This window comes from Plecotus auritus (assembly GCF_963455305.1).
Source record: "Plecotus auritus genome assembly, chromosome: 2".
NCBI lineage: Eukaryota > Metazoa > Chordata > Mammalia > Chiroptera > Vespertilionidae > Plecotus > Plecotus auritus.
This window is the reverse complement of record NC_137771.1, coordinates 46258455-46272514: the sequence shown is the minus strand read 5'-3', so window position 1 is coordinate 46272514 and position 14060 is coordinate 46258455. Positions and strand designations below refer to the sequence as shown.

Below are 14060 nucleotides of genomic sequence, written 5' to 3'. Positions count from 1 at the left end.
TTTTATCTTTACCTTTTTCTTCTTCTTCCTCTTCTTAAAGAATACCTTTCAGCATCCTATCTAATAAAGAGGGGATAAGCTAATTAACCATCACTCCATCACAAAGGTGTCTGCACCCACAGCTGAGGCCAAGTTCCCATAAGGAGCCTTAACGAGCAATCAGCAGAGACCTGAGGCTACGCCCTCCCCCACCCCTGTGGGGCTTGACAGGGGACCTCAAGGTGCACTTCCCATCCTGGTGCTGGGCTAGGGGACCTCAGGCTGCTCCCCCCGCCACAGCACCAGGCTGGGGGACCTCAGACAGCACCCCCCACCCAGCAGGGCTTGACAGGGGGCCTCAGGCCATGCTCCCCACCCAGCGGGGTTGACAGGGGACCTGACGCTGCACCCCCCTGCCAGTGGGGCTTGATAGGGGACCTGAGGCTGTGCCCCCCTTCCAGTGCTGGGCCAGGGGACCTGAGGCTGTGCCCCCCTGCCTGGTGGGGATTGACGGGGGCCTCAGGCCATGCCCCCCACCCAGCGGGGCTTGACAGGGGATCTCAGGCCGTGTCCCACACCTGGCGGGACTTGACAGGGGACCTCAAGGCACACCCCCTGCCCTGGTCTGGGCTGGGGGACCTCAGGCTACGCCCCCATCTGGTGCCGGGCCAGGGGACTTGAGGCTAAGTCCCCTGCCCAGCAGGGCTTGGCAAGGGTGGGACTGGCTGGGTCTGGATCTAGCCCAATGAGGGGGTGGGTAGCCGGGTCTGGATCTCACACGATTTTGAGGCGCATGTGGGTGGACCTTGACTCTGGGTCCCATGGTGTGCCCCAGACTCTGACAGGAGGAAGGTTTTCATATACATTTTACTAATTTTCTTTCATCTCTGACACTTCTATTATAGAGAAAGGGCAAATAGCAATATTAAATTATTTCCTCTAATTAACCCCCTTTTAATGTGCACGAATTTCGTGCACCAGGCCACTAGTTTGATATAATACTGGTTTGGTGGTGATGAACTCCTTTAACTTTTTCTTATCTGTGAAACTCTTTATCTGCCCTTCAATTCTGAATGATAGCTTTGCTGGGTAGAGTAATCTTGGTTGTAGGTTCTTGCTATTCATCACTTTGAATATTTCTTGCCACTCCCTTCTGGCCTGCATAGTTTCTGTTGAGAAATCCACTGACAGTCATATGGGTGCTCCCTTGTAGGTAACTAACTGTTTTTCTCTTGCTGCTATTAATATTCTCTCTTTGTCTTTTGCCCTTGGCATTTTAATTATGATGTGTCTTGGTGTGGTCCTCTTTGGATTCCTTTTGTTCAGGGTTCTCTGCACTTCCTGGACTTGTAAGTCTATTTCTTTCACCAGGTGGAGGAAGTTTTCAGTCATTATTTCTTCAAATAGGTTTTCAGTATCTTGCTCTCTCTCTTCTTCTGGCACCCCCGTAATTCTGATGTTGGTATGCTTGAAGTTGTCCCAGAGGCTCCTTACACTATCTTCATATTTTTGGATTCTTTTTGCTTTTCCGGTTGAGTGTTTTTTGCTTCTTTGTATTTCAAATCTTTGACTTGATTCTTGCGATCCTCTAGTCTGCTCTTAGATCTCTGTATAATATTTTTTATTTCAGTCAGTGTATGCTTAATTTCTAGTTGTTCCTTTTCATATCCTCGAGGATCTCGCTAAATTTATTGGCCTTTTCTAGAAATTTCTTAAAAAACCTTATAACTGTGGTTTTGAACTCTATATCCAGTCGTTTGCTTTCCTCCATTTCTTTCATTTGTTTTCTGTTTCTTTGTCTCCACATTTTGGCAGCTTCCCTGAGTTGATAGAGTGGCTTTGTGTGCTAGGTGTCCTATAGGGCCCAGTGGCTCAGCCTCCCCAGTTACCTGAGGTGGACACTCTTGGTGCACCCCTTTATGGTCTGTGTGCACAGTCTTGTTGTACTTAAGCCTTGATTGTTGTTGGTATCACTGGGAGGAATTGACCTACAGGCCAATTGGCTGTGAGGATCAGCTGTGTCTACGCTGGGAGAACTTCTGTGCTGGAGACATCCTTATGGGAGAAGACTTGCAAAAGCCTCTGTGCTCAGCTTGAATGGGGCGGAGTCTCAGGGCGGAGCAGACAGCATTGGTTTCCTGTCAGCCCTGCCCTAAGAGGCCCCTGTGTCTCAGTGTCCCATGGTAATCGCTTCAAGCACCTCTGAGAGAAAGCCGCCCTTGAGTTCTGCCCGCTGCCAGACAGTCCAGTTTCTCCCCATATGAGTCTGGGTCCCCAGAGTCTCACCCAGAACTGGAGTTCAGCGCATTCGGGAGCTTTTGTCTCCCTCCCGCTTGAGAAAGCCAGCCGCGTACTCAGTTGCCTGCCCTCTCTGTGCGCGCGCGCCTCAGTACCTCTGCCTCCTGCAGCTACTCTGAGTCTCAGTGTGCTTTTCTCTTTCCTTCTAGTTGTAGAATTTCCACTCAGCCAGCCTTCCTGTGGTTCTGGATGATGTCCGTTTTGTCTTTTAGTTGTAGTTTTGAAATTGTTGTGCGAGGCAGCAGTTTAGGTGTTTGCCTATGCCGTCATCTTGGTTTCTCCCAAGACTCTTAATGATATATTAGAGTCTACTCAAGTCTTTGATAACTGATCCAGGTGTTATTCTTTGTGACATTAATACTCCTCCTATTTAACAATTGGAAATATATATCATAAACATAAGGCCTTCTATGACAAGATTAAGATTAATGCTGTTGATTACATTGTACAATAATAAAAATGTTTAGAAAGGTATTGAACAACTGGTGAAAACTTAAATAATGTATTCTTTTACTATTTCTCACCTAACATTACTGACTGGTGCTAAAATGTGAAAATTAATTACAAGTTAAAAGGACAGAATAATTTTATTTTATTTATTTTTTAAAAATATGTTTTTATTGAGGGGTTGTGTGTGTGTGTGTGTGTGTGTGTGTTGTTTATTTTTATTTTTAGAAAGAGAGGAAAGGTAGGGAGAGAGGGAAGGAGAGAGAGAGAGAAAAACATCGAAACATTGATGAGAGAAAGAAACATCCATTGGCTGCCTCCTGCCACACCCCTTACTGGGGATGGAGCCTGAAACCTGGACATGTGCTCTGACCAGGAATCCAACCAGTGACCATTTGGTGCATGGGATGATGCTCAACCAACTGAGTCACACTGGCCAGGACTTTTTTAAAATTTGTATTTATTGATTTTAGAAAGAGATAGGAAAGGAGAGAGGGGGGGAGAGACATAAACATCAATTTGTTGTTCCACTTATTTATGCATTCATTAGCTGATTCTTATATGTGTCCTGATCAGGGTTTGAACCCGCAACCTCAGTATATAGGGACAAAGCTCTAACCAACTGAGCTACCCGGCCAGGGCAAGAACAGAATAATTTTAATATTTAATTGGGGAGCTTTACTGAATGTTGACAGCACAGTACAAAATTTAGGAAATTAGTTAATATTAATTTTCTAAATAAAGTTTAATATGTATCATGGATTTTCAGTTGTGGTTTTCTACAAAACATACATTTCCAGCTTAATTTTTTCTTTAGAGAGACAGATTTTAATAGGCTTATTTCCTCAAAGTTCTCCAAAATTATAAATGTTACCTTTTTACCCTTCTATCCTTCATTAAATAAACTCTTAACCATATTAATTTATTCTGTTTGGAATTTAAGGTTATAGACAAGTCAGATAACGAAAAGTTAAACAAGGGAGGTAATTAGTACTTTAGCAAAATTTTCTAAATCATAAGTTTTATTTTTTGGCATTAAAGTCTATTTTGAAATGACAACTTATTTATGATATAACTTTTTTGAGAGAAGGCATACATTCAAAGTAACAAATGTGGCAATTATTATTAATCAGTTTGTGAATGACCTTACTCAATAAAATTATAAATACCAGAGCATAGAAAATATATTTTAAATATGTTTTCCCCCCTAGTAATAGGAGCAAGTAAGATTAATGAAATAAAAATTAAATGAAGAAAAAATATAAACCAGTATTGGAAAGTCTGTTCCAGACAATATATTTCTTAATATGTTAATAAATTACACTTGAAAATTTAAAGAAATTGCCTTCACTTTAGCTGTATATTTGATTTCATTGGGAAGTATTGGATCCTCCAACAGTGTTCGCCTACAGCTGTACTGTTCAGTACATGTAGATATAGAGCATTTAGAATGTAGCTCATCTGAATTGAGATGTGCATAAGTATAAAGTACACACCACATATCAAAGATTTAGTGTGAGAAAAGAATATTATTTATAATTATCTCTAATCCTTTTATATTCTATGTTGTTAAAATTATATTTTGGGTATATTGGGTTAAGTGGAATATTAACATTTATTTCATCTATTTTTCCTTTTTAAAAAATTTTAGTAGATTTTAAATTACATTAAGTGACTCACATTATATTTCTGTTGGCGAGTCAGATAGTTTTTCACCATACATTGTATCAAACAATTTTTTAGAAGAATAATGAGAACATTGAGTAAATAATAGTTCCTATGCCAATTGTTGAACAAATGGAACTACATAAAAATATGTAGGTGTGTGTGTGTTTGGGGGGGGTGTGATCATTTAGAAAAATTATTTCACTTTTCTATTTGTCCTTAGTAGTAAAGAGTTTGGATTATTCATTAATTTGCTTGTTTATTCATTCAATAAACATTATCAAAGGCCACATATGTAAGACACTGAGAATATTTATGCTAATGTGTCCTCAAATACTTGTTATACATCAAATATTTTTAAAGTATGTAGTGTTTATTGTACTATAAAGTACTATAGAACAAACAACTAAATGGTTAGCTCATTAAACAATCATTTACTTGACCTCTAATAAGTGTAAACATCATGTTCTACTAGAGTTATGAAATCAAACACAATTTTGCACACATATGAAGGATAACTTAGTTTTTCTAGTTTTCACTATACTAAGCCCCAATGGAAATTTTTTCAAACAATTGTTTTTCTCTATATAATGTCATCATGAATAAAAAAAAATAGAAGAATAAGAAATGAAAAACATAAAATAGTTATTGGGAAGTTATCCATAATAGTGAATTTTTTTTCTCATAGCATATTTCAGGATACTTTTTCTTTTCCTACTTTCATTTGTCTACCATTTTATTTAAAATTTGGTGATCAAAACTTTATTTAAAATTTGACAATTTTCCCCTTACATTCTTCTTTTTATTGTACATGTATAGGAAAGAGAAAAAATTTGAATCATCTCAGTTTAACCCAGAGAAATAAATCTACAACAAAAGACGATGAGTAAGTTTGTTATTTTTGAAATAATATACACGTGTCTTGAAAGAAAAGGATATTTGTGAGTGATAATTTAAGAGAAATTATTTCTTTGCAGAAATCGATAAATAGTCATACCTGAGTTGGAAGTATTCTTTCTTAAAGAAGTAAAATACTTTATTTGTGATGTGTTTTATAGTGTTCATATGATCGTGATATATGATACCTTAATTTTAATACTCATTGAGCCCAGTTTTCCCACCCTATATATAAGAGACCAGCTTAAGGTAAAACTGAGGAACACACTCTTTTCAGATTTACATAAATCAGACTTACAGATTTATGTTGTCTGGGAACACAATGCCTAACAAATAGCCGGTTCAAGAGCTAAGAATATAGTGAAGCCAGCAGAGAAAGGGATCTAGAGGAACCTAGAAGGCAACATGCCAGCAACCACATTCATATTGGACTGCCAATGGTGCCTTGGATGAAGTCATTATCTACAGAAAGCTACTGCCTATGTATTCGGGAAAGAATATTTGTTCACTGAGGCTAGAACAGTGGTTGGCAAACTCATTAGTCAACAGAGCGGCAAACCGCGGCTTGCGAGCCGCAGTTTGCTGACCACTGGGCTAGAAAAATTGAATTAAGAACAGGATTAAATTTTCAAAGTAGTTCATATGTTCAGCACATTTACCCTTTTAGCTGTATCTTCTGTGTGCCACACAATATGATTGATGGATAGACATGAGAAAAATGAAGTTTCTACCCATTGTGAGATTATAGTCTTATGTTAATACTAGAGGCCTGATGCACGAAATTCGTGTAAGGATAGGCCTTCGCAGCCCCAGCTGCCTCATGGCCTCACCCCCCGCCCACTGGTCTTTCCAGAAGGTCATTTTGCCGTCCAGTCTAATTAGCATATTAGCTCTTTATTATATAAGATACCTTCCTCATCTTAGAAATGGGTTGAGGATAATTTTTCAAAATGTTTTTAAATCATTTAGTGGAACTCAGAATGAATTTTTCATATAAATAGTGTGGTAATTTGTAGTTATACCCCCAGGTCAGGGCCACAAGTCAATTTTTTTACATAATGTAGCTAAACTGCTTTAAAAGATAGAAAGTGAGTGCCATTTAGAGTACAATAGTGATGCAGGGAAGAAGTTCTCAAAGAAGCCCCCTTGTTTGGCATCTCCTACATTTATCACTACCCCTTTATTTGCTTTTCCTAGCTTCTTTCCCTAGCCATGTTCCCCCCAACTCCAAATATTTCCAGGTGCTCTGTCCCAAAACACTTTTGTTGTAAATTACTACTCCTTCCTTCCCCTAATCAAAGTTCCCATTTCCTCAGTGAAATCTGTCTCAACTAGATATTACGAGAAAAGCATTTTTTAACTTACTATATTTAAAAATAAACAATATATGTACAGAATAAAAAAAAAAAAAACCTCAGGCCCAGCCAGTGTGGCCCAGTGGTTGAGGGTCGACCCATGCACCAAGAGGTCACTGGTTTGATTCCCCGTTAGTCAGGGCACATGCCTGGGTTATAGGCTTGATGCCCAGTTGGGGGGCGTGCAGGAGGCAGCCGTTCAGTGTTGATATTTCTCTCTCATTAATGTTTCTATCTCTCTCTCTCCTTCTCCCTTCTTCTCTGTCTAAAAATCAATTTTTTAAAAAAACACATATAAGGTCATACAGTGAAAGCAGATGGCAATTAAGACTTTCTGAATCATATATAATGTATTTGAAAGCAGATAACTGCTAAACCAAATGACTAATACAATTGTATGAAGTAAACCAACTTAGAAGTGAAAGGAGGCAATGAAGGAGGAGGAAATGTTTTTGGACAAGAGTGATACCATGTAAGCAAGCCAGAATTACCTGCTGCTTTCCCCCTGAAACAGCTCCACTTAATCTAATTTTTTTTTTTTCTTCTTTCTTTTTCTGAACCCACCAATTTACTTACAGCCCACATTTTTTCAGAATAGCTCCTATGCACAGCTATTTGCTGAAAACTCTTACAGGGAAGGTTGTGTTTGGCATAGCCTTGCTTAAGTAAGGATCCTAGGAAGAGATTTTCAGGTTTAATTTAACTGTACTAGTATATCCAGTGCCAAGAATGAATTTCAACTCAGCTAGTTCCACAAGCCACATGTGAATTTCCTAAATATCCCAAGTTAGAAACTCCTCTGTTAAAGAGTCGTGTCTGAGCTGAGTAGTTTCAAGCTGCCAATACAACCAGCCTCCTCACACTCTGATAGATATTCCTTTAATTCAGAAATCTACCGTGTTAAAGAAATGATTGATTGTTGACATTGTTTCCCTCCTTTTTTGTTTACCCAATTAGTAGATTGCCACTGTTTTTGCATTTTTTTATATTTTCGGCTTTTGTAACTTAACTCTAATTTTTTTAAAGCTTATTTGGTCTAATTAGTATTTTTTAGTACCTAATGTTTTACTGAGCTTTTATGAATGCCACTTGATGTAATTTCGTAGCATTGCACAGAAACTGAAATAAATTTCAAATATTAAAGCTAAAAAAAAAAGGAGAATAGCTCCTATATCAGTGAGCTTTCAAGTAGCAATTGGAAAGGGAGAAATAAAACTCTATTTGCAAAGGACATGATCCTATATATAGGTCATCCCAAAGAATTCACAAGAAACTACTAGATATAATAAACTCAGCAAAATTACAGGGTATAAGATCAACACACAAAAATCAGTTGTATTTCAGTATACATGCAGAACAGTTTGAAAAGCAAATTAAAGAAGCAATTCCATTTACATAGCACCTAAAAGAATAAATGTAGCTAAAGAGATGAAAGACTTATATACTTGAAATTACAAAGCATTGTTGAGAGAAATTACAGAAGATCTAAACAAATGGAAAGACATTTTGTGTTCGTGGGTAGGAACATTTAATATTGTTAAGATGTTATGCCTGGCCAGTGTTGCTCAGTGTCGAACTATGAACCAAGAGGTCATGGTTCAATTCCTGGTCAGGGCACATGCCCAGGTTGCAGGCTTGATCCCCAGTAGTGAGCATGCAGGAGCCAGCTGATCAATGATTCTCATCATTAATGTCTCTCTCTCTCTCTCTCCCCCTTCCTCCCTCCCCCTTCCTCTCTGAAATCAATAAAAATATATATTTTTAAAAAGATGTTATTACCTCCACCCAATATGATCTACAAATTTATTATAATCATTATCAAAATTCCATCATTTTTTCCAAAAATGGAAAAGCCTGTCCTCAAATTCTTATGAAACTATATGGGTAGAGATCAAAGACATTATGCTATGTGGCATAAATCAGGTGGAGAAAGACAAATGCTATATGATACTACTTATATATAGAATCTTTAAAAAAAATCACTCAAAAGGACAGAATAAAATATTGGTTTCCAGGGGATAGAGCATGGGGGATACAGCAGATGTTGTGTAAGGGTCCGAAACTTGAGACAAGTAACAAATAAGTCCTAAAGGCATAGTGAATATAGGCAACAATATTTGTTATTATAATCTTCAAACTTGCTAAGTCTAGAGCTTAATTATTCCAACCACTAAGAAGAAATGATAATTATGTAACACTAGAGGCCCAGTGCACAAATTCGTGCACCAATGGGGTCCATCAGCCTGGCCTGCGGAATCAGGCCAAAACCGGCTCTCCAACATCCCCCGAGGGGTCCTGGATTGTGAGAGGGCACAGGCCAGACCAAGGGACCCCACCAGTGCATGATTGGGGCCGAGGTGGGACGCGGGAGGTTGGCCAGCCGGGAAGGGACCGCGGGAGGGCTCCAGAGCTTGTCCAGCCTGTCTCGCTCAGTCCTGATCGGCCAGACCCCAGCAGCAAGCTAACCTACCGGTCAGAGTGTCTGCCCCACTATAGTGACTGGTCAACCAGTCAATTGTCTGCCCCCTGGTGCTCAGTGCACGTCATAGCGAGCAGTTGAGCAGCCTTAGCATGTCATTAGCATATTACACTTTGATTGGTTGAACAGCCGACTGGACAACTGGACACTTAGCATATTAGGCTTTTATTATATCAGATGATAGAGGTGCTAATTATCACAATGGCAATCTTATCTATATATATAAAAGCCTAAGCGACCGGTTGACTGACCGATCATCCGGCAGCTATGATGTGCACTGACCACCAGGGGGCAGACGCTCAATGCAGGAGCTGCCCCCTGGTGGTCAGTGCGCTCCCACAGTGGGAGCGCTGCTCAGCTGACCAAAAGGTGCCAGACGCCAGGCTCATGGCTGGTGAGCACAGCTGCGGCGGCGCAAGCTTCTCCCGTGGGGACTCCCCCTGTGCGTCCCTCCCCCATCCAGACCAGGACCGGCATTGGGACTGACTGGGCATGAGCCTATGGCCGCTTCTCGGTCATGGACGCACCATTATTGCCCTAGGATGGGTGTGGAGACCGCAGCAGAGCGGCAGCAAGCCTACCGAGCATTGGCAGCGATTGGTGCAACAGGGCCAGGATGAGCACGAGCAGTGTAGTGCAGTGCCCGGCCTGGGCTCGGGCTTGGGCTCCTCCCGGAATGTCTGCCGCTTTGGCACTACTACATCCCTCAGGGGGGTCCCAGGCCAGGCTGAGGGACCCCCCACCAGTGCATGAATCCGTGCACTGGGCCTCTAGTTAAAACATATAAATCTATCAAATTAACATGTTGTATACTTTAAATTTACACATGTCAAATATATTTCATTTTAAAAAAACCTGTACATGACCCCAAATTATAGCCTTCAAAATTATAGCCATGGATGATGTGCCCAAAATTATATATATGTAATGTTATATAAAGAAAGGAAGTATGATATAGTTATAGAAATGTTTTTTTTAAAAAAATACAAAAAACAACTAAGGATTTTTCCAGAATGTTAAAATGCTAGCTAGAGATATGTTCGGGAGGTAGGATTACAAGTGAAGTTTTCTTTGTTTCTTTGAGAGTGCCTTTGTATCTTTTTCACATTGGAATATATTAAAGCCATAAAACTTCTTTATTTAAAAAAAAATCACTGTGTAACACTGATTCATAGGCTTAGATCTAGGTAAATAAGGAGATGATGGTCTATTAGTGTTTTCAAACTGGTATCGTGGAGAATGGAATAAGCCAACTACATCTTGTAGACAAAAAAAGGGGCTCTGTAATAAATCTGACTGAAAGTAACCTTACAGGTTGATCTGGTCATGAATTCCTAACTGGGCAGGTCATAGTGGGTTATCATGCCCCAGGACTATAACTTCTCTAGTGAAAGATTTTTAATCCAGCCCTGTCTACTATTACACACCTTTGAACTGTCGGAACAGTCCTCTTTTCCAGACCTCTTGAAGGTTTTCCCACCCAAAAGGGAGCACATAATCTTGTTAACTATCCTATACTTTTCTCCCACCTTCATGTAATCTTTTTCACGTTCCCTCCTTAATTCCAAATGTGTAAAAGAAACAACAAAACTGCCATTCTCCGGGAGTATTTGAGATCAGGCTTCCCAACATGTTGCCAGTGTGGCTCAAATAAACACTTAATAAAAATTCTCTACAAGTTTGGACATTTCTTAGGTCTACAATCGTTTCTCCTGCTCAATGGGAATGAGAAAAAGCAAAACTCTAAAAGACAGGATGGTTGGTAATATATATTGTCTTGTAAAGGAATGAAAGAATGGAGGAGGAGCATTTACATCTCTAACCGCTTTGAAAAAATGGAAAGAAAATGAATAGAAAACTGAATGTAAAATACTTTTTTAAAAAATAAAGTTCTGAAAATGACTTTTGTTTAAATGCTTTATCTTCTTGCTAAATACAATATTTTTCTTTACTCATAGATTAATGGTGTTGCTATCTAAAGTTGAGAAATCATCAGAGGAAATCATGGAAATAATGCAAAGTTTAAGTATTACACAGGTTTGCGCTTTTTTTGGCATATTATATATTTTTTGATGCAATTGTAAATGTGATTGTTTTCTTAGTTTCCCTTTCTGATAGTTCATTATTGGTGTATAGAAATGTAATTGATTCCTGGATATTTATTTTATATTCTGCTACTTCACTGAATTCATTTCTCATTTCAGTAGTTTTTTGATGGAATCTTTAGGGTTCCCCACATACAGTATTATGTCATCTGTGAATAATGACAGTTTTACTTCTTTCTTCTTTTATTTCTTCTTCTTGTCTGACTGCTGTGGCTAGGATTTCCAATACTATGTTGAATAGAGTGATGAAAGAGGACATCCCTGTCTTGTTCCCCATCTTAAGGGAAATGCTTTTAGTTTTTGCCCATTTAATATGATGTTGGCTGTGGGTTTGTCTTTTGTTGCCTTTATTATGATGAGGTATGTTCCCTCCATCTTAAGGGAAATACTTTTAGTTTTTGCCCATTGAATATGATGTTGGCTGTGGGTTTGTCATATGTTGCCTTTATTATGATGAGGTATGTTCCCTCTGTTCCCACTTTGCTGAGAGTTTTTATCATAAATGGATGCTACATTTTATCAAATGCTTTTTTTTTACTCTACTGATATGATATGATCATGTGATTTTTATCCTTCATTTTGTTTATGTGATGTATCACATTTATTGATTTGCAGATATTGAACCAACCTTGCATCCCAGAAATAAATCCCATTTGATTATGGTGTATGCTCTTTTTAATGTGTTGCTGGATCCTGTTTACTAATGTTTTGTAGAAGATTTTAGCATCTATGTTCATTAGGGATATTGGCCTATAATTTTCTTTTTTTGTAGTGTTTTTTGTTGTTGCTTTTTTTACTTTTGATGGGAATGCAGATTGATGATTGCTGCTTCAGTTTCACTAGTTGTAACCTGTCTATTTAGATTCTCTGATTCCTCCGTTTTCAGTTTTGGAAAAGTGTATGTTTCTAGGAATTTTCCATTTAGTCCAGATTGTCCAATATATTGGCACATATGGCATGTAATATTTTATAATTCTACTATCCCATTTGAAAATAGAGAATAGGAGAAAAGCCCCAGATTGGAGAATCCCATTCAGGAAAGAGTTTGCAGGGGATATGTTTAATTTACTTTTCATGGCAATTTCTTTTCTTTTATGAACATTAATAAACTATAATATTTTAGTAATACCTATCTTTTTCACATTTAAAAGTAAATTTGTAGATTATGTTTAGTCTTTTTAATTAATAAATTACTTTATGCAAGCATTTTAAGACTCACAATAGTTGACCTACCAGAAAATTTCCTACCATAGAGTTTACGTTTTTCAGATGAAGGAAACAATATTTTCATTAGAGTTGTCAGTAATACTATATTTGAAGAGAACTTACTTAACTCATTTAAAATGACTTTCTTTTAGGCTTTGGAGGACAATAGAAAGCTTCAAAATCTCATTGGTATTTCTTATGGACCATGTTTCTTAAAAAGAGAAATGAAGAAAACAAAAGAACTAAGTAAGAAGACTATGAGCTTACAATGGTGTCTCTCCATTCCTTGTTTGCAAGCTTAGATAAATATTTTAATATTTTCAACTTCAGCGATAAAGCCTATTTAGAGATAAGCCTATTAATTCTCCCAAATTTAAATTTGATAGACTTCTATATTTTTTTCAATATTCTTTTTTTTATCTTTATTTTTGAAAGTATTACATATATATTCCCTTTTTCCACCATGGGCCTTCTCTAGCCTGCCCCCGCCCCAGGCTTTCACCACCCTATTGTCTGTGTCCATGGGTGATGCATATATACATGCAAGTTCTTTGGTTGATCAACTCCCACCCATCCATCCTCTTCCGCCTTCCCTCTGAGATTCCACACTCTGGTCCCTGCTTCCATATCTCTGGATCCGCTCCATTCATCAGTTTATTTTGTTAATTAGATTTCACATATGAGTGAGATCATGTGATACTTGTCTTTCTCTGACTGGCTTATTTCACTTAAGGTCCCTCCATGCTGTCTCAAAGGGTAAGGGAGTCTTCTTTTTTACTGCTGCATAGTATTCCATGGTATAAATGTACCACAGCTTTTTTAGCCACTCGTTGATAGACTTCTTTATATATATGACTCTTGGACATGTGATAGAAACAGTATTTAAAGAATAAAAAGCCACATATCTTTTACCCCAGGATATGTTATTTCAGGGATTCCTCTTTAATGTAAAGGGAAAGAATGTACCTTCAAAACTGTAATTGGGCTTTTTTTATGTAGTGCTCATTCTTTAAATATAGTATGATAAGGTATTGCATTTTGTCCTTGCTACCTATGCATATGTATTACTTTGAATTTTTTTTCATGAAGTTGTTTATTCCAACATGAGAAATTATTCGCATTCCATGTTAATTCTTAACATATTTTTTTCTTCTAGTGACAAAAGTAATAAAACAAAAACTGTTTGAAAAGAAGAGTTCAGAACTTTCTAATAAAGGTAAAAAGTTGTATTTTAATTTATTATATAAAAAGAATCCTTTCATCTCATTTTACCATTTAAAACCAATCATTATGAGTTTTTTAGTGTACTCTTAAAAGACCAGGAATCTTTTTTGAAAAATTTTGTATTGCATTTAGCAGAAGACCAGTTCTGATGAGCTCAACTTCACTGATGACTGAACTTTTAAAATATCTTTTGAAATATAAGTTTCAGTTTAAGATTTGTAGTTTTATTAAAAGTTCTTTTTTGAGAATCCAGACAAATGGGGCAACAGTGCATTAATATATACAGGTTTTAATGGTGAATTAGAAGGAGACACAAAGCATAAAGTTACTTTGTAATCAGTGTTCTGAAAACTTGCAGATCATTAATGATGTTGAATCTACTGTTAACTCTTATGCCTCTGAGCA

The 14060-nt window shown here is 37.9% G+C and overlaps 2 protein-coding genes across 4 annotated transcripts in view; one reads left to right on the top strand and one right to left on the bottom strand.

Moving 5' to 3' along the window:
• Nucleotides 1-14060, bottom strand: part of ALG6 (ALG6 alpha-1,3-glucosyltransferase) — a 98070-nt gene that overhangs the window by 9667 nt on the left and 74343 nt on the right. The window lies entirely within an intron of this gene.
• The window catches only part of ITGB3BP (integrin subunit beta 3 binding protein), a 63908-nt gene that overhangs the window by 25061 nt on the left and 24787 nt on the right, over nucleotides 1-14060 (top strand). For all 3 annotated transcript variants that reach the window (XM_080656595.1, XM_080656596.1, XM_080656594.1), the window contains exons 4-7: nucleotides 5209-5275; nucleotides 11079-11157; nucleotides 12584-12677; nucleotides 13588-13647. In XM_080656595.1, coding sequence (XP_080512721.1) covers nucleotides 5209-5275; nucleotides 11079-11157; nucleotides 12584-12677; nucleotides 13588-13647 — 300 coding nt within the window. The remainder of the gene's footprint in view (nucleotides 1-5208; nucleotides 5276-11078; nucleotides 11158-12583; nucleotides 12678-13587; nucleotides 13648-14060) is intronic.